This window comes from Dermacentor andersoni, chromosome 11 (genome assembly GCF_023375885.2).
Source record: "Dermacentor andersoni chromosome 11, qqDerAnde1_hic_scaffold, whole genome shotgun sequence".
In the NCBI taxonomy this organism is placed as follows: Eukaryota; Metazoa; Arthropoda; class Arachnida; order Ixodida; family Ixodidae; genus Dermacentor; species Dermacentor andersoni.
The window spans coordinates 23,484,262-23,511,656 of NC_092824.1; the positions used below are offsets into that span (position 1 = coordinate 23,484,262).

General features: G+C 46.5%; 1 protein-coding gene across 2 annotated transcripts in view; it reads right to left on the minus strand.

Annotated features, from left to right (window-relative positions):
* LOC126517448 (uncharacterized) overlaps window positions 1–27,395 on the minus strand; it is a 121,982-nt gene that overhangs the window by 44,329 nt on the left and 50,258 nt on the right. Inside the window, exons 2-4 of one of the 2 annotated variants that reach the window (XM_055064572.2) lie at window positions 8,311–8,427; window positions 6,026–6,177; window positions 2,315–2,404 (exon numbers count right to left, since the gene is read on the minus strand). In XM_055064572.2, coding sequence (XP_054920547.1) covers window positions 2,315–2,404; window positions 6,026–6,177; window positions 8,311–8,427 — 359 coding nt within the window. Of the gene's footprint in view, window positions 1–2,314; window positions 2,405–4,993; window positions 5,673–6,025; window positions 6,178–8,310; window positions 8,428–27,395 lie in introns of those variants that run through there. The other variant, XM_055064571.2, reaches the window with a different exon arrangement.

Sequence of the window (27,395 nt, forward strand, 5' to 3'; positions counted from 1 at the left end):
TTGACTGTACATGAGACAGTTGTCTCGCTAGAGCCGCTCGTCGAGCTTGGTGTCCTACAGAAACTTCCACAATACTTTTGTTGCATGCATTGAAATTGCAGTGTCAGGCCATGGGCCGAGGATAGCTTCCTCTGACAGTGGTTGCCTGCCAACGCTGGCTAGGAAACTGTCTAACGTCCTTCGCTCCAGCATATATGCTGGGCAGTCGCACAGTACGTGTTGCAGTGTTTCGGGCATCTGGCAATGTTCACAATCAGGGCTGTTCGATTGGCCGATGAGGTGTGCATAGCTGCGGGTGAAAGCAATGCCAAGCCGAATCCTGTGTAGCAATGATGTTTTGCTCCGTGTAAGCTTCGGGGGCAAACAGAATTTACCGTCTGGGTCAATCATATGTAGACGTCTGTGAATGTTGTCATAGTGGGCTCTGTAAGCCTTTGTAGGGTCCTGCATGAGTGCCTTGATCATGGAGTTGGTGTCAGGTCGCGAGTGGGCAATCCGTACTTCATCAGAGGAAGAGGAGGCCGATCTTGCCTCACTGTCAGCAAGTTCATTGCCAAAAACACCACAATGACTAGGCACCCATTGAAAGGTGATCACGTGGCCACTCAACTCGGAACTGTGATGAAGCTCGACGATTTCCAGCACGAGCCGATAGTATGGTCCTTTCTTTAAAAAGTATTTTAGCACCTGTGGCGCTGATTTGGCATAGCACAATATCGTCCATTTATGGAGTGTCTGCGTTCTCATAAAACGGACAGCCTCCCGTATTCCCACAAGTTCCGCAGCCATAGATGTCGATTTGTGGTCTAATCGAAATCGTCGAGTAATTCCAAGTTGTGGGATGACAAACGCGGCCGTTGTGGCAGATGGCGTTACCGAACCATCGGTATATACTTGTACAGTCCCACTATATAATGTAAATATATGGGACAGGGTGAGCTGCTTCAAGCCAATGGAGGAAACGTGAGATTTCTTCATAATTCCGGGTATCTGAAGCCTCACTAGTGGTCTTGGCAATGTCCATGGAGGTGTCGCAGGGATGTCGGTGGCCTGGAATCTTGCAGGTATAATGCTTGCGTGACATGCAATAGCTTTAGAAAAACCACAGTCAAGGTTGGTGCTTGGAAGTGTTGACAGTGGATGGTGTGAGTGTCTGGTTAGCAGGCGAAGATAGGTTCGCACAGGTTTACAAGACCTGTATATGTCGATTGGACAAGCCCGTGCTTCCGCTATTGTGCCCTTAGTTGACGTGCAGCGTGGCAAGCCAAGACATATCTGTAGTGCTTGTGCCTGAAGGCTCGCCAGCGTGCGTATACAAGATGACCCCATGTTAGATAACACAGGCATGCTGTAGCGTATGTAGCCCACAAAAAGTGCCTGGTACACTTGGAGCAAACTTCGCTCAGAGGGGCCCCATCTCAGTCCTGATATTACACGAAGAATGTGTTTAAGTTGGTCAGTTTAGCCCTAAGCGCAGTAACATGCTTGGTCCAAGAAAGACTGCGGTCTATTATCACGCCAAGAAATCTCTGGTGGGTGACTAAAGGGAGCGCCATTCCATCGACAACGATTGGATAATGTGACATTGATTTGCACGTGAATGCCATGACTGCACACTTAGTTGCTGAGAGTTGCAGGCCTCTACGGCGCAAGTACTTCGCCGTTATGGTAGCCGCACGTTGCAGCCTTGCACGCACTTGTGGACGTGTGACCCCAGATGACCAGATACAGATATCATCCGCGTACGTACTGATACGCGCTGTTTCAGGTAGCTCATCTGCAAGGCCCACTAGTATGATGTTGAACAATATTGGGCTAAGGACACCACCCTGCAGAACACCCCTGCGAACGTCATGTCGATCAGTCTCGCTCCTTAATTAAATAACTGAGAATTCAGATTTCTTGTAAATTAATTACCCGCCTCTTTAGGTAATATACATTAAGAGATGAGTCTTTACGGGCTGTCTTAGGGGATTCTTAAATAACTAGTTTGAAATTCAAACAAACAAACAACGCATGGCATGGCACTGGCGTACAATTTAAGCAACAGAAGGAAGCCTCAAAATGTCATGGGTTTGAAATTGTAGCACAAACCGAAAAAAGTCAACTGGAACATGTCTTACTTGGCATTACATGAACATTAAGTCTTATGGGGCACTGTCTTCCTGAGAACAAATTCTGTAAGTTCCGCATGCATTATCAAACACAAAAGAAAGCATGGCTCAATCAGTTGATACCTATTCATCTTTGAATTTACATAGGCAGAGCTCAATATGATTGAGAAAACAGCCGCCATACAGAAACAAGCACTGACCCCAGTCTTGTCATCACGAATCTTGATCCCCTGGAGGGACACGGTCAGCTGAACCCTTTGTTTGTGCTCCCCGGACGAACGCACAACCATCTGAAAGTAAACCACAACAAACCTTACAATCAACGCTAGAAGAAAAAAATGTGCAGAGACCAATGACCATGACTGTCAATGCAAGTGAATAGTGACTTCATTAGTCTGTTGCATTCATTTCGCTTCATTTGAAGTTCTTCTGGTCTAAACTGCAATTCATGCATTTTTTTATGGATTATTCAAAGTTGAATGGTGCCATATTTAGTATGAAGTGCATAGTAGGGAATCTACACAATACCACAGCAGCATGGTACAGAGGGAGATATATTGCTCTTTTTTTTTTTTTGATCAACCTGGAGATGCAAAAAACACTGCAAGGGCCATTTTGCCATAATGCTGCAGCTCGTTGAGACCATGACAGTTCCATGCAGTGATGCCCAACAGATGAGGCAGCCACTCCCGATATTCTCAAATTAAAGTGATCATTCATTCACTCCAACAGAACACAAGTAGGCACTACCTGGTAAACCCTCCGATTTTACAAAGCTAGAAAAAAAAATTCCAGCAAGAACTATATTTGGGTGACTGCCGACGTTAATGTGATTAGCACTGAAGCAATGCACTGACAAACCCCACTGCCACCGTTGAATAGGGTCACGTATGAGGCATGTACTGCGCTCGGACTCCTCTCTGGCACTTCTCTCTGGACATGCTGCACCATCTACTAGTAGCACAGCCGCAAAGTCTGCGCGTGGCATGCGTCTAAATACATATCCAGACAAGATTTTCTTATTATATATTACTATATTATTATATATTATATATTACATATTATTATATTAAGGCGTGTTCACTTCCACCCAGCACTGGATAAACTTTATAAAGGACTTTATGTTTTTTGTCATTTCAGAGTGGCCCTAACTCAGTGATCAAAGTTAGCCTGCTGGTTGGTTTGGAACCAGGTTCCCACAGCACAGTAGCCTGACACTCAGCCCATTACAGTCCATGGACTACCCAGTGACCCAAGTTGGCAAGAAAAAGGCTAGATACAGGCAAACAAGCACACCACAAACTCAGTGATGTTCTCAAAGAATGCTAATCACATAAAAAACCAGAACGCTTTCCCTGACTCAACAAGTTTCTTGGATGATGGCTAGAACACAACTTTGTGGACCCATCTATCTCAAAAATGGCACGGCATACATGACTTGTGGTAGATTCGACAGGTTCCTACAGAATTCTGACACAAATTAGTATTATTCAGAGCCCACTGAATCTTGGAGCCAGCAAAATCCTGTATGAGCTGAAAGCAAGGTCTGACTACGGGCTAGTTGGAATTCGTCGTCCTTTTTGTCCTCCGTCTATGTTTGCGCTGTAAGTGACGAGTTATACCATGAGCTGAAAGTGCAGCTGCCCTTCAGAGCAACCAGAGGTTGCAAGTGAACACAGCAGACTTCTTATGAACTCAAGTTCATTCAATTTTTCGGGTAATTTGATCCCGGCCGAAGGTCCCGGCTGGTGCTTGTGCATGGGCCAGAAGTTTCAATATTTCAATCCGAAATTGGCCTTTGCTGGATAACTGGAGCTTGACCAGTCAGCACACACGCGCCTCACCCCTGTGGTGATCCCAACAGTGACCCCTTTTGCAGCCATGTCTGTCTCGGTGGAGCTTAGGGGCACTTAGAGGGCACTGAACACACGTTGTCTCTCAGAGAAAGCGCTAATTCTCAGCCCACCCAGGAAGACTTTTAAGCAATAACCGTAGCTCATAATGTTGGATTACGGCATTTACCCAATTCTACCGCACGCCTTTTCTTTTCAAAGAAAATCTTAGAGGACGCTTAAGCTTCACCTTTTCATATTCACGCAATCGCATTTAGCTTTGTCTCTCAGTAAATGCAACTCCTGATAAATGGAACCAATTTCCATGGTTCCTTGAGGCTCCGTTTAAAGAGAGTCCACTGTAGTTTAGCAATGCCTATGCGCCACGTGGAGGACCTGTGTGGATCGGGATGCATGGTTCGAGATAATTTTCTCGGCCAGAGACACCACCACTGGCGCCGACACTGGATTTTCTGTGTCACGGGGCCCTTAATGCTATCACTTTAAGATTGAGCCAAAAATTTCTGCATGGGGCAATCAAGTCACAAAACCAAAACCGCCTTTATTACATTTGCATGCTTTGCCGCATAAGACAAGCGCACTGCAGCGAAGCTGACTAAATACATTGTGTGGCGAAGCTGACTTTAGGAAACCAGTTGCCACTGTTTGTGCAACAATGCTTATAGCTGATAGTTTGGGTGCACTTTAGATTTCTACGTCAATTAGAAGCTGTCATTTCTACATTCTTTTACTACTTTGGAGACACACAAAGTGGACGCATGTTTGATTCGGCTACTTGTTAGAATCAGGAAAAATACTGCCAAACGAATCAGCGGTGTGTTATGGCGTTTTTTCTGCATCTTAATCCAACCTGCTCGACAATTAGACCAATTTCGTTGGTACCGTCATGGTCGAACTAACAGAAGTCGAGTGTACACATCAGCGCTGCTTCTGTTGTATAAACAAACGTGACAGACACAAGAGATGCGTGCCAGCATTCACAACAAAGACTCCCACCAATAAAGGTAGTGCAGATATCGCACTCACAAAGGCAGTTGCACCAGCCAGGTGACTGGATCTCCCTTTGGATTTCTGTCACGCTCCGAGGGCCAAAAGTGAGGGTATGTCCAAGCCCTCTGAGCTGGAGTGCCGTGCTCCAAATGAACCAGGTGAATGCATTCCAAGGACTCGATTAAGACTCGCCAGATGTGAAACGTGCCACCAGAGCACACTAGAGTGCTCAAAAGCGATTAGTCAAATGCACCCTAAGAACAAGCAGTCGCAGTTAGCAGAGAGAAAGGTTCTCCTTTCAGTTATCCTGGCATCTTTTGTGGGCCAGCCATGATCGGCAATGGCTCTCTGCAATGGTGCACTGTGTCACTGAGACAGAGAAGGGGAGGCAAGAACAAGACAAAATTCATTTCGTGACAAAATAAAATATTAAAGTGTAGACATTGTCTACTTCTTTGTACATATTGCGTGCCATGTTGCACCAGGTCGTTTTTCAATGTGCCTTAACCTTTGTCCACGTTCTTAGCGCTGCACCCACCCCAAATACACACTAATATTATACTTTGCATAACATGCCCGAGTTCTTTCTGTTGCAGATTACCTATTGTTTACTCTGACCACCATTCCTAAGTTGAACTGATAGTTGGGTGAGCTGGTAAGTATCCATCACGAAATTTGTAGTGCACACAATAGACAAGGACGGAGGCAAGGTGGACACACATGCGCTAGTGTGCCCACCTTCTCTACATCCTTGTCTACTGTGTGCGCTACAATTTTCGCCATGAATATTCCTCCGTTGAACGTTCGATGATTCTCTTGCCCGCATTCTGCAATTGACCCAGCATTTTTGTAATAACTTGCTATTAGCTGTATTCACCCTAGTATTTTCTCCTACTCTTGTAGTTAACCAACCACCTTTTTTTTCCTCCCTTTTCGTGTTCATGTTGCATTCTCTTGTGAGCAAAGAAAACATGTACTGAAGCCTCCCCTTACGTAATGTCCTTGGGCCAATAAGGAGAAATAAATTAATTAGAAATGATAAGCAAAAGAAAGAGAGGGAAGACCTGCCTTGAGCCGAGTCATGGCATCCTGGCACATGCGGTCACCTCGGGCCTCGGGCACCGGCTGGCTGCCGATGAGCTTGGCCCGGAACAGGAGCCCTTCCCCTTCAAACCGAAAGGGGTCGGCATTCTTGCTGGTGCTGCTGCTGCTACTGCTGCCTGCAACACCACAAATCACCAGAATTAATATAACACACCCAGTTAGCACAGCAGATGATTACAGCAGATCTGACATGTTGCAAGAGGAGCTCAATCATAGTCGCGGCGAAACCACACTGATTGACGCAGTCGAAAGCATACCAAATCGCATGGCTCGTTTCATTCTTACAAATTATTTACATCACGTCAGCGTCACAGACATGAAAAGAACCTTAAATTTACCCGAACCTTTCAGCACGCCTTAAGTATTTTCATCTCTCCCTTTTTCATAGGATCTACCATCATTACCGATTATTGAAAGACAGTGTTTCGTTAAACTCAACAAATATTTCATCTGTAGGTCAGACCATAGCTTCAAAGTAGAAGAGCCAGCCCACTGAGTAAAATATACCGGAGCACCGACTCTCCTATCTTGCACTGTACTTGGCGCAGTCAACTAATGTACCGGTGATAACAGACTTGCGCCGACTTGCATTGCGCCGTACTCTCTGCCTCCTTTAACTTCTCTCTTCTTTGCGACTTTCTGAGGCACTCTCCTCCATTTCTTCCTCCCCTAACTGTAGGCCCCAAATGCACGCACAGCACGGGGGTCAAGTTGAGAAACAAACGTGTCGAGAACCCTTTCAGCTATGAATATATTAAGTGGCAGGATGGCGCCCTTCTGACGTGGTCACGACTTGAGGCAGTATCGACGCATTCTTTTATTGCAACTGCAAGTAGTAGACATACGTTTAGCTTATCTCCAAGAGCGAAAAAGTTTCGCATAGCCGAATTCGCATGTCACAATTCTACTGGTGACGTCAAAGGCAATAGGAGCACCGTCTGATTGGAGTAGCAGTGGCCTATTGGATTTGATGGTGCTTGCAGACACTAAGCTAATCTAAGTAGAAACCAATGTGAAATGCTACGTGCATGGGTGCCAGTGTAAGTACTACATTCGCAACCATCACTTGAATAATACTGCATTTTCTTTAAGCTGAGTTCTTGCATAAAACAAAAGTGTGCTGATCTTTCTGATGGCCAGCAGAGTGGCCTTACTAGTTTTAGGATACAGTTGCCACCAGTCACCGAATTAAGTGGTCTAATAGAAAGATTTAATTGTAGCTAGAGATGTTAGCCTGGTCGCAGGGCACCCTGCAGCTTGACAAAATGTGGCACAAGTAGTAAGGAAAGCTGATTTACAGATTATATGCAAAAGAATGACAGAGCAGTCAGTAACACTGTCGTCTTCAGCCCTGGTCTTTGGTAACTTTTTCAGCACATGTCGCATCTCATTAGTCTTCTCCTGTCCGTGACTGCCGGTATGCCTTGAGGGCACTTGAAATAAATAAATAAATAAATAAATAGATGCAAGATCAATGTTGCATAATTCTTCCATACACTTTTTCATGTAAAAAAATGAAAGTTAACAAATATGAAGGTTACGAAACGTTTGTAAAGTATTTCACTTGGTACTCAAGTAGGTCTCGAAATGTCAGAGCTGGCGTCACTGATGTCACTGCAACATATTGACACACAGTTAAAGCACAAATTCTGTGTCTTTTTACTGAAAAAGTGCTCACTGGCGGCTAGTTTCGATGGTACCTCCAGATGAACTTTTCTTCTGCCGAAAATTGTCAAAGCTGAAAAATGAAGTTCAGTCGTCATTTCAGGCGGTGCATGATGTTGCTAGTAGAAGAATTCCAACTGACTTGTTTAACAACGCGAAAAAAAACTGTGAACCAAACTGATCGATTTCTACAGGCATGGTAATGAAAGAGTTAGGGTTATGTGCATATGACATTTCTCGTAAAAAAGGAATGACTGCTATGAGCATTTTTTCTGACTGTGCTAATGTGTGGATGCCATAGTAGTCGTAGGAATGGAGAGAGCCAATGCATTACAATATCACGTCACATGTCGTGGCATTCACATCTTGGATGCCAAAAATGGTCAACAGAGATCTGTGTTACCACAAATCACTTAGGATGACGCTCTGACTCCAGCAAGAATGTTTTATAGGGTTTAGACGACTTTGACTTTTGTTTAATTGAAAAAATAACTTTACAATGTGATGCCAGCAATCCTTTAACCGTCGTCCATCAACCAATCTATGAATGAATACCACATGAAATGAAGGTTCCCTCCTCTGACCTTTTTCCTTTCTGAGGTTACTGCGGCGGACGGCCCGGCGGCCCCCATCGATCCGCGTGGACGCATGGTTGTTCATGGCATCCTCCTGGGGGCTGTCCTCGTCTTCGTCCTCTTCTTCTGCGAGATTACAAGAAAAGGCAAGGAAACGCTTTGATTTCATGCCCCTTGAAAACAGAACATGGTTACCACTCTTGCAGCGGCAGTAGCTTACAAGCTCAGAAACACGCAGAACCCACAGCCATCCTGCCGCTCATAAATGTGCCTTGGCTTGAGCAGAGGGTGGTGCTGTCCCTCAACTGAGACAGCCAGTGCACTTCATTAAGAGAACCGGCTTGTTCTACTGATTCTGACAAGGATTCTATACACACTGGGAGGTTCTATTGACCACGACGAAAGTAAAAAACCCGAACTGATGCTTCAGTATCTGTGCAGGTCCCTTGATTCTAAAGCACCGGTAACTGCAAGGAGCCAGTTAAACCTGCCCATCGAAAATTTAGATTCACCACAATTCTTGCATCTCCAAAATCATGAAATGTGTGCAGCTGTATGATGGATTAGGAACTTAACAATTCTTCGGAGAATTTTTCAACGTTTGCAGAATGTGGACACAGGGCAAGAACTCTTTAGTGGAACTTCAGATTTGACAACACCAACTACTTCAAGTTTAGCAGAGTTGGAAAAGCACCTATTCAGGTGTTCAAAATGTGCCAGATGTAAAACAAAGTGGAAAAAAAAATGCAAGGAGTTGACCCTCCACATTACGACCTACAGACAGCGAGAGCTAACGCCTAATCATCCACCTTCTAATTTTAGTAATACTAGCGTCACACAGTCGCTTTCGATTGCGAGAGCACCTGATCAAGATTGAGCTCAGTCTGTATCAAGTACCTCTACAAGGTCACATCTGATGGCAAACTTTTTCAATCCAGGTCCACATAATCGCGACCAAGCCTCTTGATCACAATTGTAGACAGACAACCCTATATTTCTGAGAGTTGCTGATGATAATAATTATGCCTTACCCACAAGGCCAAACGAAATATTTTCTTGAAAGAAAAAGTGAGAGAGAAGAGCTTTATACATTACAATATTTATAGCATCCAAGATATTTGATAAGTGATTTGTACTCGCCAACGACACCTGGTGCACTTGAGCTCACCCAAACTCGATTCAGATCGTGGTATGACATAGCAGCTATTATTGACAAAAGTGATCAAGAAATTAGATCTAGACTGGGCTCGATCGCAATCAAAAGTGGCCGTGCGAAACTGATAATACATATTATTCAAACCTGCAGTATAGATCTAATCAGAAGTGACTCAAGGTGCATGCAGCATGCTTTGAATATAATTATTTTCATAAGTGTTTTTGCTTTTGAAGCACTACCTTGACATTCTGAACTGCAAACACAGTGCCTCAACAGAATATTCTTAAGCATTTGTCCCAGGGCTTGACAATACATATCACGCAAAGTGCCTTGCATTATTTTTAGCAGGCTTGATGAAGCTTGCATTCCTATGCATTCATTCCAGGGCTAGGGAATACATATCATACAAAGTGCCTTGTATTGTTTTTTGCAGTCTTGATGAAGCTTGAATTCTTAAGCAATTGTCCCAGGGCTATCGAATACATATCATACAATGTGCCTTGCATTGTTTTTAGCAGTCTTGATGAAGCTTGAATTCTTAAGCAATTGTCCCAGGGCTAGAGAATACATGTCATGCAAAGTGCCTTGCATTGTTTTTAGCAGGCTTGATGAAGCTTGCATTCCTATGCATTCATTCCAGGGCTAGGGAATACATATCATACAAAGTGCCTTGCATTGTTTTTAGCCGGCTTGATGAAGCTTGCATTCCTATGCATTCATTCCAGGGCTAGGGAATACATATCATACAAAGTGCCTTGCATTGTTTTCAGCAGTCATGATGAAGCTTGAATTCTTAAGCAATTGTCCCAGGGCTAGGGAATACATATCATACACACACGTTTTTAGCAGGCTTGATGAAGCTTGCATTCCTATGCATTCATTCCAGGGCTAGGGAATACATATCATACAAAGTGCCTTGCATTGTTTTTAGCAGTTTTGATGAAGCTTGAATTCTTAAGCATTCATCCCAGGGCTAGACAATACATGTCATGCAACGTGCCTTGCATTGTTTTTAGCAGTCTTGATGAAGCTTGAATTCTTAAACATTCATCCCAGGGCTAGAGAATACATGTCATGCAAAGTGCCTTGCATTGTTTTTAGCAGGCTTGATGCAGCTTGAATTCTTAAGTATTCGTGCAAGGGCTGGAGAAAACATATTATGCAAAGTGCCTTGCTTTGTTTTTAGCAGGCTTGGTGCAGCTTGGATAAGTGGCAATATCGGACATGTGTTTTTTTCCGAAGTAATGGCCAATGACTCATATCAGTTTATCACTAGGCTTATGCGTTGGAAATGTCCCACAATAGAATCTGATGCCCGTTATGCATGGGCATTTGGTTGCCTTGTAATGCTTACCATACACGCAATAAAGATCAATTTGTAATCAGCCCGTGGAATCTTGTACACAGCCTCTGCTTACTTTAAGCTAAGCAGTGGACCTTTCTAGATCATAAGCTCATTTCATAGCTTCCTCGTTAGCATGTATTCAAAATGATACTTTTCTCTGACCAGACGATGTTAAAACTATGGGGGAAGGAAATAAACTGTAGGAGGGAGCATTAGGATATGCAGCCAGCCTTGACAGGTCAATTCGCCTTGAAGTCATGCCCTTGGCTTTTTCCACAGTATCAATCAAACACGTGACAATTGAGACTCAACATATTGATAGAAAACGTTCACTTCCCAGTTGTTTTTTAAACGATGTACACTATTTTGGCTGTCCTGCCATAGCTCTGCCTGCAGAGAGGGAGCACTAAAACCTACTGCGCACTCCAACGTGACGATAACGTGCTGTGCCAATTCATTTATCTTGAATCATTGTGCGCACTGCTCCTTCCTCATACTTTTCTTCACCCATGGTTCAAACGCTTGATTTGTCAATGTATTCAGTAACGAACCCTAATTCTTGGAGGGATTAAGTTCATGAGAGGTGCTCAGTCATTCCAAGTCCATCCAGCACACACTGGAGGCACCACATTATAGCATTTAAGCTTGAGAACCACCAGCAAGCATTATTGAAGTGTAATGGCCACTTCAACAAAGGTGTGGTCCAGCCCTCGGAGTTCCAAGGACTGAAGTCTGCATGCTTACGAACATGGGGGTTAGTCTTGAGAAAGCAGCCCCAATTAAGCACTTGCTTTGAGTGACCCATTCAAATTCGATTATTTAGCTTCACCAGATACACGTTTTCAGTAAACTTTAATCGCACAGATTTGTGTGAACATTTGCAATTCTCATCAGGTGCTCAAACAAAAGTTATTTTGGTGATCTGCAAGAACTAGCACAGCTAAGGTTAAGACTAAGGCAAGAAATATAAAAACATGGGAACATTTTTATAGTTTGTGTTAACAAATCCTGTCTCCCTTTTTACTTAAGCACTTTTATATACTGTTGTGCTGCAGTTTAAGCCTCTGAGCAAAGCTTTAAATTAGGAGAAGGCATTCTCCGAACAAATTCGGGAGCCAAGTTTGAAGATGCAGAATAGGCAGCAGAATGATTGTCCCTAACAAATCCGATGTGCCTGACTTAGTCTTCATTTACTCCAATTCACAGGGAAGTGCACATATATATGCTACACGGATATGGGCTGCAAGCAGGCGGTATAATGATTGAACAAGCCTCAGTTGGAATTTTCAGCATATTAGAATTACTATGAAGCCGTGACGGCCAGGAAATATAATAAGGGGTTAGTGTATGGAGAAAACTGAGATGCCCTGACTTTTCTCTTTTTTTTCCCCCGAGACAATCAATGCTGCAACGTCGGCCGAGATGGCCAAGTTAAAATAGGTGCTGAGTCACAGCACACGTAACTGCTGCACATTAAACGACCATCGCACTGCCATAGTTTGGCCCTAAACACACCACCGTGCAATATAGATCGTATTCAAGAATCGACGCGGCGCTCACAGCTCGGCCGAATGCGATGCATACCGAAAGTTAACTCGGACCAGTTGTTTGTGGAGCTGCCCCCCATGCTTTCATCCAAGCGAAATTAGGAATAATAAAAAAGAAGAAAGAAATTCAAGCACTGGCCAGAGCAGACAGACGCCTGCAGCTTGCATACCAGCACAGCGGCGCGCTCCAAGCCACTACGAGGAACAGCTGACTTCAGACTGCATCGGCGTCCGCACCTCACAGAGCACACACCCGAAGCTCACTTTCCTCAACCCAGGCGCCCCGTCGAGAACCGTGCGATACACAGAACACCTCGAAAGCAATAACAGCCGCCTTGCCGAGCCGTCTAATACAAGCAAGGGCGTCCGCCGCGACGCAACGCTCAGCTGGACGGCGGCTCCCGCCGTGACCTCGGTGACAGCACGGGAGACGATCGGGTTTGCAGGGTCAAGCAGTGACCCTCAAGGCAAGCTCACATGATGCTCAGGGGTCAGCCCGTCGTCGCAGCTCGCAGCAGTGTCGGCAGCCCGTCCGGCAGCCCATGCATGCTTTATTCCCGCACAGACGCCGACGACGACGTGTCTTGCGGACCGAGACGCGCCCGCTGTCGTGATGCGACGGCAGAAACGGCCCCTGCTCGACGGTTTACCGCGAGTTCGCACCGCCGCACAGCCCAAAGCCCACGAAGACTAAAGAATGCGTTCAGTAGGGCGCAATCGAAAACACGCTCAGTCGTCGCAGTCGGGCACAGCCAGTCGCAAACGAAGACCGCCAGGGAACTATTATCGCTAGGGATGCGTAACCATAACTAAACTACAGCCTTCGAGATCCAACACGAACATTTTAGAAGTTGTTTGATGGAAAGCGTTTAAAAGAAGTTGTTCATTGAAAACTTGCAATGCACGGGTTTGTATGTGTGCTATAATAGTTTGTAGAAGCATCGTTGGAACGCATGCGCAGTCAAACACGACGCCAACATGTAGGTTGGGTCAGTAGGTGGACATGGGGGCCCATGGAACGCATGACATTTCTCAACATTTGCACCTAAAATATGTACATGTTTGGCTGGTGAACTAATTACAGGCACCGTCAGTGACGTGCACTTGTACTAACGATGTTGCAGAGGAGGCCAGTGCGATCTGAGCCATTATTGCTTGAGCAAAGCCCAGGGGGCTCAGGGTGACGCCACAAACGCTGGTCACGTGGCCACCCAAAGAAAAAAAAAATGCGTCTGCTAGCGGTTAGAAGTACCACGGCCGCTGGATGTGGAAGTACTTACGCTTGCATGAAGTAGCCCACGTTAGACTTGGTTCAATTAGCGCCTGCGCTTTTTGGAGGCGCTACGAAGCTTAAGTACCACGTTAATGCTAACAGAATTCTGTAAAACGCGCTTGAGCGCTTGAACATGAGCGTCACTTGAACGGCTCAAGCCGCCCTAAAATATGTAGTCGCCAAAGATTTCCGCGCTGATATTTGCAGATCACTTCTATGATTAGATAGTTGCTACGGTAACCTTATGTCTAGCTAGAAGTCAAACATGTAAACAACTTTAAATGTTAACGGTAGCACTGAGGTTCTGATTCAACACCCCCCTCCCTTTATTTTTTTTCGAGCTGCCTTTAAATATTGTACGAGTAATTATTCAAACTCAGGTACGGTACAATTTTAAAAAATCTGCACTAATTGTAGAGCATAATTTTGTCCCCCCGACAGAAATCGTCATTGTTGACAGAGATCTTACAATTACAGTGATTTGCATAATAAGAAAAAAATGCAATAACGAGAAAGCTCACATATTCGTTGCTTATTCCGAATGCATCTACCCTAATCTACATTGAAAAGCATTTCCCTTTTTTTAAAATTTTACAGCGAAGCTGCTGACTTCTCGCGGCGCGTTCTCACGGAAAAAAAAAAAAGCCTTCAACTATTGAAGCTAAAAGTGCATACATTCTTTGGTATCACGCATACAACATACAGCTCAGCATTCGTTTAAATAAAGAACAAGCACAAAACAATGCGAATACGTACTCCCCGAATACGTTTTCCGGTAAAGATTACTGTTGCGCAAGCTGCCGCAGCGACGGAAGCTTGCGACGTGGGGAGTGACGTCACTAGCCTTTCATATATCACGGAACCAGCCTAGCATCTGCTTTCAACGTTGTTGCAGAAACGCTACACACGAGGAGCGCCAAAGGGAAAAGAAACGGCAATACGATCAGCGGCGGCGTGCTGCCAAAATTAACATTACTGCCGTTACTCTAAAGCAGTGAAGCAGTGCCTCCTCAGCAGTTGTAGCGGTGGTTTTCAACAGTTTCGCTGGACATTCGCTTTCTCAGGGTCGCGATGGCGGGTCAATTCTTTTTCTTTTTTTCGGATATATTGCCGTAACAAAAAGTAATCGTCACCCCTGCAGCCAGCTAATCCCGTAACGTTGTCTGCAGCTGCTGGTTGCATTGTCATATAAATGTAATGCGGTTTCAAATGGCGCACGACAAACCGCCCACGCTATTTATGTTCTTATAAACGCGGCGTCCGTCGGCTGCAGTATGTAGGGACGGCATGCAGACAGGATCAACCTTCAAAATTAATTAGATGTCGATGACAATGCAAAACGCACCCCCACCTTCCTAAATCTAAGCAGGTTAATATATAACACGACACCGTTTTAACACACGTTCGACAGACTGAAGTCGCGGTTCTATAAGAATCTCGGTTGGGATAAAACAACGAATGTATTCTAATACCATTCATTTTCGCGCTTCGTCCGTGGTCCTATAGCTGCGCTTCGTCCGCGTTATCACCGAGGTCGGCCGACCATGAACGGGAGGCGATAAAGAAGTACAATCGAGCTAAAAAAAAAAGCTTTGTATTATGCCGGCCGCTGCGATCTCGTAGCGATGCCTTCCGGTCGATTCCATGCCAATCTTATCATTAACCGCTGACGGCCTGGTGATCCCACTGATAGCGCGGACGGAGCGTCGCTCTGGCCACTGACGAAGCGCGAAAAGGAATGGCATCGGAAAAAGCATCGCTACGAAATCGCGTCGCTGGAGTCTCTTCCTGACCGGCCACCCAAGTTTCTGAATTTTATCTCGTCTGTAAATTCAACTGCGTATTGTGGCAGTATTGAAAGCATTCAAAAATAACCGTCCTGTCTACTGCAAAAGGACTGTTCCACAGACACACCATGCTTTCTGACTAGGCAGCTTATGTGAAGATCCTTATTTGAAGCTTCTTACCCATTTTACCCATTATTATCGTCTTTTATTGCATATGCTTGTTTTAATCGAGATAACAAGTTGTACTAAATGGACGCAGCATGAAATGAAAACCTGGCATAGCACAAGCCAAGAAGTATGCACTGAAAGATAAGCACGGTAATATCACCAACTATCTCGAAGGTATGGTAAAAGCAGCGGAAGAATTATTTACGCTGACCTGTACACTACCCATAGCAGCCAGCTACCGTCATTCGAAGAAGTAATGAACACGATACAGAGGCTCACTCTATAACTAGCGATGAAGTTAGAAAGGTCTTGCAAGACATCAGCCGAGGAAAAGCGGCAGGAGAAGATGGAATAATAGTCGACTTAATGAAAGACGTAGGAGACATCATGCTTGAAAAACTTGCAGCCCTTGATACGAAATGTCTCATGACTTCAAGAGTTCCAGAGAACTGGAAGAATGCCAACATTATACTAATCCACTAAAAGGGAGACATTAAAGGATTGAAAAAAATATAGGCCTATTAGCTTACTTTCAGTATTGTATAAAGCATTCACCAAGATAATTTCTAATAGAATAAGGGCAACACTGAACTTCAGTCAACCAAGAGAACAGGCTGGCTTCCGGAAGGAATACTCTACGATGGATCAAATCCATGTCATCAATCAGGTAATCAAGAAATCTGCTGAGTACAATCAACCTCTCCATATGGTTTTCATCGATTATGAAAAAGGCATTTGATCCAGTAGACACACCAGCCGTCATAGATGCATTACGTAATCAAGGAGTACAGGAGGCATACGTGAATATCTTGGAAATATCTACAAAGATCACGCAGCTACCTCGGTTCTCCATAAGAAAAGTAGAAATATACCGATAAAGAAAGGGGTCAGGGGCAAGGAGACCCAATCTCTCCAATGCTATTCGCCGCATGCTTGGAAGAAGTATTCAAGCTATCAAACGGGGAAAGCTTAAGAATGAGGTTCAACGGCGAATATCTCGGCCACCTTCGGTTTGCAGATGACATTGTCCTGGGTGGGTATTCTGTAAAAGTCCACCTAGTTGACCGTTCATTCGACCACCGCTGATTGGCTAGGGCCGTTCGTCTCCTCCTCGCTCGCCCAACTATATCCAATCAGCACATCAGCAATGACCCAAATGGACAGTCCACTAGGTGGACTCTTACAGAATACCCCTCCTGTTCAGCAACACTGGGGACGAATTACAACACAATTGAGAACCTTAAGAGAGAAAGTGTAAGAGTGGGGTTGAAGATTAATATGCAGAAGACAAGGATAACGTCCAATAGACTGCCAAGCGAGCAAGAGTTCAAGATCGCCAGGCAGCCTCTAGAGTCTCTGAGGGAGTACGTATACCTAGGTCAATTACTCACAGGGGACCCTGATCATGAGAAGGAAATTTACAGAATAAAAATGGGTTGGAGTGCATACTACAGGCATTGCCAGATTCTGACTGCGAGCTTACCACTATCACTGAAAAGAAAGGTGTACAATCAGTGCATTATACTGGTACTAACATACGGGGCAGAAACTTGAAGGTTGACAAAGAAGCTCGAGAACAAGTTGAAGTGCGCGCAAACAACGATGGAATGAAGAATGCTGGCGTAACGCTAAGAGGCAGGAAGAAGCGGTGTGGATTAGAGAGCAAACGGGGACAGCCGATATTCTAATTGATATTAGGAGAAATAAATGGAACTGGGTGGGCCATGTAATGCGCAGGTTAGATAACCGTTGGACCATTATGCTTACAGAATGGGTACCAAGAAAAGGGAAGTGCAGTCGAGGACGGCAGAAGAGAAGGTGGGGCAATGAAATTAGGAAATTCGCGGGCGCTAGTTGGAATCGGTTGGCGAAGGACAGGGGTAATTGGAGATCGCAGGGAGAAGCCTTCGTCCTGCAGTGGACATAAAATAGGCTGATGATGATGATGAGCACCTCATGAACTTAATCACTCCAATAATTAGGGTTTGTTACTGAATACATTGATAAATCAAGCGTTTGAACTATGGGTGAAGAAAAGTATGAGAAGGGGGTAGCACGCACCATGATTGAAGATAAAATGAATCGGCCCAACACGTGATTGTCACTTCGGGGTGCACCGTAGGTTTTAGTGTTCCCTCTGTGAAGGCAGAGATACGGCAGGACAACCAAAATAGTGTACATCGGTTGAAACTACTGGGAACCGAACATTTTCTGCCAATGTGCTGAGTCTCAATTCTCAAATTGTCACGTGTTTCGCTGATACTGTGGAAGAAGCGAAGGGCATGACTTCAAGGCATGCCCTTCTAGAGTTACCACAAGTGTTACAGAACGGGTGCCAAGAGGAGGTAAGCGCAGTCGAGGACGACAGAAAACTAGGTGGGGTGAACAAATGAGGAAATTCGGAGGCACAAGTTGGAATCGGTTGGCGCAGGACAGGGGCATTTGGATATTGCAGTGAGAGGCCTTCATCGCGCAGTGGACGAAAATAGGCTGATGACGATAACTTAATGTACAACTGACAAGAGGCTCGATAAGCCTCTTGTCTGAGCCCTCTCGTGTGTTATATGTAACTCAAATATGTGTGCTCACCTGGCATTTTACTTAATTCGATAGCAGCTGACAAATTTTTAGTGTTTGCACTCATGTAACTTATCTGAAGCCTCTAGTGCGTAAACTCTGACCACGTAAAAAAAGAATTCTCAGTTCCATCGGAAAGGTTAAGCACCGATTGCGATAGCAAATTAGTAGATAGCTGTAGGAAGTAAGGACAGTAGCCTTATCGGCCGTATAAACTTGTAAACATTCGCTTACTAACAAAATTAACAACGATAGAATATGTAAGCGTGACTTAACGAGGACGTAGAAAGAAACAGAGCGCTATCTTTGCGTGTCTGCTTCTTTCTACGTCCTTGTTCAGCCGAGCTTACACATTCTATCATGGATTCAAACCAACCAGCTCGTCAACGCGTTTTAACTAAATTAACCGGCACGGTGTCACGCGCGCACAGGTAAACACGATCACACATCGCTCGATGACAGCGGAAGCTGTCTGTGAAAACGCTGGAGTTAGGAATCGCGGCAGCAGCCGCGAGCCAATTGACCTCCGCGCATATGTCGCTTCAACGCGTACGAAACGACAAAAGCACAGCGCATACGAAGCTACCGGCACTACGCGCACTCTGCAAACATCGCAGATCGCTTCGAAGATGAGGCCCGCGCGGGCGCGCACTTTGGCCACGCCGCAGATTGCTTTCAAGACGCACGAGCGGCGGCAACGCGCCCCTACGGCGTCCGCCAAAGGCGTCTACTACGGCGTCCGCGATTCGCGTGGCCAACGCCGTAGTAAACGCCGCGGTTGTCTCCACTCTGTAGGGAGCGGCGGGCGAGGAGGACATCGAGACAACCTGACAGCCGCCGGAGAAGAACGCCCCTCCTCTCTCGCCTGAGCCCCCTTGCCCCGCCTTGCCTCGCGCGCCACAGGAGAGGGCACACATCCGGGTCGCGTTCCTCGCTCGCGCACGCGAGATTGAACCGCGTTCGCCGGCTCACCCTCACTCTCTTTCGCTATGGAACCTCACGGCGACGCCGACGGCATAATGCACCTATCGCAATAAAATGTGGGAAAAAAACACAGAGGTGTGCACCAGAGCCTCGGAGACGACAGCCATAATTCACCGAGGGCGTGCTAAACGCCTCTACAATAAACGCGCCGCAGTAAGCACAGCCGCGTCACTACGGCGAGTACCTGCGCCATGCTATAAAGCGCCGGTTCGTCAGCGAGCACATGAAGCGGTGACTGGTGAGCATGAGAACACACGTCGGAGGAACCGCGCGCAAGAGAAACCGGCTGGATTAACTATTAGAAATGTTATAAACCGTAGTCTATCTGAAAATACTTAATTGTTGATGTCCTCTCTTATTTATTGTTGCCACTTATTTAATGTGAATATATACTTGTGCCCCAGAGTTCTGCTTCACTGCGCCACATCATTCTTGCAATCGGCAAACTTGCGCAGCGCGGTATCGCTGGCAGCCGCGACGGTGGCCGGTATTGGTGTGCTGGGCGCGTTTGGCCGTTTGTTTGACTCCCGAACGAGCGCCGTGCGGCCAAATCGGATGTGCGCGTTTGTCATTGGTGATGAGGGGACGGCGCGCGCTATACCTTCACTTATGCTTGGGCCACGCGCTCCGCTGCTCACGTTTCATTTGACGCCAATAGCACCTGGAAAGCGTCAATAAAGAATGGAGGAAGAGGTCAAGAAAGTTGGCAACCAAGTACACGGTAATTGAAAGTGTAAATTGACATCCCCATCAAGAAGACAGTCAGAGAAACAGAGAAAGCGAATTGGACGCAAAGAATGGAAACAAAAATGGCCATGGAGATTTGCAAGAGTGAGAAGAAAGAAATTAGAAGGAAAGGTTTGTTACGATAACACAAAGAGCAGTGCTTTGCTATTTCAGGCTCTAGTCTGTTGCCTAAGTATAGGTAAAGAGCCCTCCGGGACTGTGAGCGTGTGAGACAGAGTGCGAAATTCCCTTTTCACAGCAATCCCGTGGGCGCCGCCGCATGCCTGATCACGTGGTGACGGGTCCATTGATTGCGTCAGCTACCTCCATCACAAAGGGTGGACATGACGCATGCGCGTTTCAGGAAACCTATGTTTCTGTGGATAACGTAGACGGTGACTGGGAGGACGACAGGAACATTTGTCCACAGCTTCAGAGGACACGTAAGCACTCTTGGAGCGCAGTACGAATTGTCCGAAATGCGCGAGAAGCGTGACTAAAAGCGCGACTAGAAATGTATTGCAATCTGCCCAAACTTTCCGCCTATCAATTAAATCAGGATCAATGTGTTTTGCTCTTCGTTCTTCGTGTTTTGCTCTTCGAGCTCGTGCCGGCTTGGCGCATGCGCTCTCCGCAGCTGGGTCCCTGCCTGACCACGTGACTAGCCGCGCGCCTGGCTAAGAGGAGCGTCGCGCTCGCCTAGTCAGGTTCTTCGTTGTATGTAGTCAGTGCGAGCTTGGCCATGGATGTGAGCGATGTCGGGCCGTCTTCTCTGAGCGTTGTGCGGGAGCGGTGGAAGCTTTGAGCCGTCGTCGCCAAGCGGGGTCTGACCGTCCCGCCGATATCGCCCGGCGAGCTGCTTCACTGGACAGGGTCTGGAATGCAACAGGCGTCGCACCGTCGAGATCAACGTAGCGACCGCCTTCGCGCTCTGTCCGTTTGTGCTTCGACGCTACGCATGTTCGCGGCGTCTCTTTGACTTGCGCTTTCCCTGCGGCACAACAGGCGTCGCACCGTCGAACGATGTGTGTTTGCCAAAGCCTAATCACAGTCATCTCTAGCCACCGACCTAGATGTACACCCGTCATACTTGGCTGAACGATGGTTGGATACCTAAGTATAATAATTAGAGCTAAACCAAAGGTTAGCCAAGTGAAACCAAGACCTAACCAGGCTAAACCAAGCTTTCGCTTTGCTTATCCAGGGTTAGCTGAGCTAAGCAGCAGCAAATTTCTTTTATGCGGTCGTATGATGTATCCAGTATCATATTGCCCTCCCCGCAGTGAACTTAGCTGTTTTTATTTGTGTTTAGGTTTACTGATGCACGAATCTATTCAGTTAAATGTGTGCTTCGATGTACTTCAACGCTAAGAGAATCTTACTGCCAGAGCACTTCAAAACTTCAGACTTTAAACCCACCGCGCATACGATCTGAGTGACGCTTTCTGTACTTTAACAATATGAATCGCCCAAACATAGTTCCAAATCAAGAAAAAATTGAACGAATTGTGGACATTTACTTCTGGCCATGGAAAGCACATTAGTTGGAGAAAATCAAAGAAACGTTTTTTTTTTCGACTAGGACCTAATTACTATAATAAATATTAATTTAGTAATTAGTTTGTTAAACTATTAACAATTGAAACTTCACTCCAGCACATTGACAACGAAACTATTAGCTTTTCTTTAAGTTTCCACTTCCCTTTGTCGTTCGTCCCGGTTGCGCTGCCCACCCCTAGCAATATGTTCAGTCTCGCCCAGCTTGCTAAGTTTCCGGCGCTTAAATCCCCATTTCGAGGCGTCAAACTCAGCGTAGCATATATGATACTTTGGGCATTACAAGCTCACATCATCACCGCACCCTCCCTCACCTCACAAGTCACCCTCGCTCACCTCTCCCTCACGTACCTAGCCGAAGGCGATCCTCACCCTCACCTCACCAAGTGAGGGCAGATACGGGTGAGGAAGGCCCTCGTAAGGACGCCCATGCCTGCTTGTAAGTCTGCAGCCGGAACCGAGCATGCGCAGGCCTCGTGATGCTACGCGGCTGGAGTGGACGGAAAAGCTTAACGCACTACCAAAAGGTACAGCGATATCGCTTATACTTCAACAGCTCTGGTGAACACTGCACGATGGACAGAATACAGGAAGATGATATTGTGGGTTCTAGGCGAATATGATAAATTTCTGGTTTTAAATGAGTTTAGAGTCATCCCGTTTAATTGGCAACGTTCAGAGAATGACAATACGTCGGACTGCAGAACGCGGCAGTCCTCAATACTGTCGTCAGCGTAAAGAAGAAATTAAGACTCCTGGACTGCTGAGGAAACGTCATTGATGTAAACTAAGGAAAGAAGCGGACCTTCCACGAAACCTTGGGGAACAACACCACCGGATACCGTATAGGCAAAAGATGATTGACCTTTTAAATTATGGGGTTTACGCGCCAAAACCACTTTCTGATTATAAGGTACGCCGTAATGGAGGACTCCGGAAATTTCGACCACCTGGGGTTCTTTAACGTGCACCTAAATCTAAGTACACGGGTGTTTTCGCATTTCGCCCCCATCGAAATGCGGCCGCCGTGGCCGGGATTCGATCCCGCGACCTCGTGCTCAGCAGCCCGAACCGTAGCCACTGAGGATGGTTGACCGTTGACGCTCACGAAGCGGGATCTATCAGCCGGCAAACGCACATTAGAAGGAGGAGAAGTCCTTTGCTAATGTCACCAGATTTTCTCTTTGGGGCCTCTTGGGTCGGACAATACCCGAGAAAGAATCTCTCGTTGGTGAAAGTATTCAGCACACTCATGGAGAAACGACGATATAATATAGATCGTCACGTCGGAGTGAGTGAGTGAGTGAGTGAGTGAGTGAGTGAGTGAGTGAGTGAGTGAGTGAGTGAGTGAGTGAGTGAGTGAGTGAGTGAGTGAGTGAGTGATCGACGAAAAATAGGTTCGTACACGAAACCATTAGCCTACACGAAGAAGCCAATAACTGCGTCAGCACAGGAATCTAAAAGAAACGAAACGATCACCTGAGTGATACGATCCATGGCGCCTGATGAGCGGTGATGAGCGACGTTCTTTCATGTTCTGTCGTTTTCCCGCGATTTCGTGCCTCGCTGCGCTCGTGTGTGTTCTCTTCGCAGTATTGTATCAGTTAATGCTAATGCAGCGTGTGGTCCGCGTCCAGCTCGGCCGGGCCTATTTAATCTGTTCCGCAGTGTCACGCACACGTGATTGCAAAAGAATGTGACTATACGCAGCCGTATACATGGACGCGCCTTTGACGCGACTGCGTAATTAAGACATGACGGCCACCGCTGGTTTCCTCATTTTTAGTATACGAAATACCTTCAACTCATCCGCATTGTTTGCCATTGTATTGCAACATAACTCCGGGAAGCAACTCATCTATTGGGACTCGTCCAGGCACCACAATTATACCAGCAGGAGCTGCAATGCACGTTAAGGGACGGACACACCGAGATCGGAATTCGTACTTTTACACGGCTAACAGATGTTTATGCCACGGTACACACTTTCTTTCTTTTACAGCGAAGCTGTTAGCCTCTAGTTGGTCGGCATTTTTCGTGTCCGCGTCCGCTATCAAAAACGCGGGCCGATCCCGGCTGTAGTGCAGTGCCAGGAGCAGTGGCCCGTAAGGCGGAGGTTTGAAGCACTCGGCAAAGTGAAGCGAACAGTGCATACACTGTTTATAATCATGGACACAACATACAAAAGGACCCGCCGTGGTTGCTCAGTGGCTATGTCGTTGGGCTGCTGAGCACGAAGTCGCGGGCTCGAATCCCGACCACGGCGGCCGCGTTTCGATGGGGGCGAAATGCGAAAGCACCCGTGTACTTAGATTCAGGTGCACGTCAAAGAACCCCAGGTGGTCGAAATTTCCGGAGTATACCCACTACAGCGTTCCTGATAATCAGATCTTGGTTTCGGCACGTAAAAACCCCATAATGTAAAACATACAAAAACATACGTTTAAATAAAGAACAAGCACAAAACAGGCGTCCGAACCACATAATTGATGATAAGGCGCTCCTGATAACAACGCGAAGCACGTAGCACTACCCGCATACGTTTCCCGGTAAAGATTACTCTTGCGCAAGCTGCCGCGCCGGCGGTAGCTTGCGACGTGGGGAGTGACGCACCTAGCTTTTCGTATATAATATAACCAGCCTAGCAACTGATATCGGAGAATCTCACAGGGAGAGCTATGAAACGCTCCTGCCGGATATTTTTGTGCGCCCAAGGCTGTCAAAACGATTACGTAGTTTTCAACTATGTCTTTTGTCGTCGCACGTCTAGCCAGAGCTCCGTTGTCGGTCTCTATAAATTTTTGTAAGGCACTAAATGTATGGGTGTTACCAGTGCGACAAAGAAAACACCCTTAAGGGTGTAAACATATTTACAGTGTATAGTGGAGCCACGCTATACTCTAAGAAAAGTTTACACCCTTGGGCGTGCCCCTTCTGCCACACAACGATAATCGTCATCTGCCTTGATGCGTTTCCTTTCTTGGAAACGCCGCGCCCACTACTTTCCTGTCGGGAATGCTATCATTCTGATAACGCGCATGCCGTTCGTTACTGGAAAGTACCGGGCTCGCAGCGTTAAAGAAAGGAAACGCATCAAGGGAGATGGCGATTATCGTTGTGTGGCAGAAGGGGCACTCCAAAGGGAGTGAACTTTTCTTAAGAGTGTACGCGCCAGCAAATAAATACTCCGGAATAAGCTCGCGCTCCGTACATGCATGGTGCCGTCGCATCAGAGCATTGCGCTCATTACTGGGAGGCAGTAATGGGTAATAGGTAATTATAGGGAAATTTCTCTAGATCTAAGCATTTTAAGGCCTTGTTTAAGAGAAATTTTGCAAATATAGGGAAAATTTTTGTCGAGGAAAGAAAGACTGAGTGGCGGGAGACAGATGCTGTGACACCGCGATGACTGATACATCGAACTGCTGAAGTGACGGCTGACGGCGTGTTTCGGTTACAGTCAGCGCATAACTGCCTTCGAATTAGCATGCGAAGTATATGACTTGCATGACAAGAGGGTGTGGATGGCCTGGACTCAGTAATGGAGCACACATATGCTCACGTCGATTGATGCGCCGTTTGAACGGAATATTTATTTGTGACCGGCACAACAAGCGCATTCTACAATACGAAACTAAGCATCACACTCAGATATCGGCACAAACGGACGTATGTACACCTATAGCGCTGAGCGCGAAAAGGATATCGGGGCGCTGCGAAGCCCACTATATATATGCACGCAAATTTACCCGCAGTCGTCAATAGGCAGAGAAACTTGTACAGAGTCGCATTGTAGAGTCCCAATGACCACGTGTTTGGTTGAGTCGAGGATGGAGGAAAGATAGAAATTGGACGCGTGTACGCATTCTTCGCTGCAAATTACTTGTAAGCGTATAAGCGTGGTGTGCAACGTCATTACGTCACGGCATGCAAGAAAAATTCATTGCACAGACTTTATAAATTGATTATACACTTTATATCGGTGCCGAGAAGTGGCACACTGTTTTGACACTGCTACTTTGTGTAACGGTCGTCCGGTTCCAGCTTCCGCGCCATTCGAATAAAGTTGCGTGTTTGATATTTTGCTGTTGTTCAAGGTTGTTTTGCATGTCCAGCGAAGTGTATACATGCTTATGTCATCTTCATTGAATGTGGTTTTAAGTAGGAGGCCATGTTGTTGGCACGCAGAGCTCTCGGTAGCGCAACTTGCACTGAAACAACGTTTCACCTTGAGCGCAGCACTTCATAATTAAAATTTATAAAAACGAGCGTGGAAATAAATTTAAATAATAAATTTGCAGCCTATTTGCATAACAAAAGAACATTATCTTTACAAAAACAATGTTGGCAAAGTCAACAACTGTATCCTAAATAGATCTAAGGAAATCAAGCGCACTTCTTTTATCCGATTTAGGGGAAAGCTGGCTTCAGAGGTTGGCAGCACTGCTGGGAGGGCATCTAATCGAATCGCGTGTTTAAAAAGTATTTTTTTTTAAATACATATTTCCGCATTATTATATAATTTCCTCATCTGACTTCTCCAGTTGATGTCCTTTCTTTTTCTATGCTCCACGACCAGGCTAAGCACGGAGGGTTGCTGCCAAAGGGTGCGTAGCGACCCGGCGCCAAGCGAGAGGAGAGGGAAGGGAGAAGGTAGATGCCGCTTCAGCGTCCGCCATACAGTCGCTTGCGAAGTTCAGTACAGCAACACAAGACTAAGTAACTAAGTTGGTCGGTCGGTCGGTCGGTCGGTTGGTTGGAAAACTTTATTGCCCACTAATTTTGTCCGCCCTTCTGCCAGACATTCCAGATCACATATTCGGGTCAACGCGCTGCTAAAGCAGTGAATCCATCAACGCACCGCAGCGACCACCTCGTTTCCTGACAATGGCATCAAACGTCCTTCGTGATATGCTTAACGCGCTAGGCAGATTGACACGGTATTACAGCGCAGACGCAGTGGCTGAAGGACAAACAAATGCTGCAGTTCATCGTCGAAAAAACGCCGACAAATCATTGCGCCGCGACAACTAAACAGCAGTGACGAAAAACCAACGCCGTTCACGCACGCGCACGCACAGACAACTATAGCAGACGACGTCAGGAGCAACCGACACTAAGCGTGGTCACGACGGCAACTCTGCTCGATTTCGCAGGAGACAGTGTCCTGTAACATTTCGTACATACTGCTCTACCGACCTACAGATTCGCATTTAAAAACACTCGATCAAAGCAAGTCGGCCCACAGCGCCAATTTGCATTCAGGTTGCGAGTGCGCGCGCGGCGCGGCAGCGGAGTTCCGCCTCTGACGTCACACGCGAGAGTGCACCTCTCAAAGATGTAGGGGCTAGCACACATGTATTTCTAACTTGGTTCCACCTCTCAAACCCTAAAATAGGTTCCCACAAAGATGTGTTTCAACTGCGTTTCAACCTTTTTAAGGTGCACAGAGGATAGTGCAACTCGAAAGACCCTCCGGAACCAAGGCGGGCAGAGAAATCGTGGAAAAGATCGGCATGAACTACCACGGTATGAACGGCCCCAAGACGCAGATTCACCCGGACGTCCGAGCCGCAATAAACACGGAAGGTATCCCGAAGAACATGCACCCCGTGCACAATGTCGAGAGAAGAAAATGCCGCACGAAAACGATTCTCAAAAACCACCGCGCGGGGGAGGGGGTGCTCTTCGTAGACGCCGAGCTGTACCCCCGAAACCGGGACGACAATGGTGGTGTCGGCGCTGACAAAGGTAGCTCCCTCTTCGCAATGGCGGTCGTATGCACGAAAGGAAAGACCGTGACTGCGGGCTCCGTAAGGACCAGATCGTCGGAGGCAGCGGAAGAAACGGCAATCGCACTGGCTGTAATCAACGGTCGGCAAAAAGACAGAACAAACCCGCCGTGGTTGCTCAGTGGCTATGGTGTTAGGCTGCTGAGCACATGGTCGCGGGATCGAATCCCGGCCACGGCGGC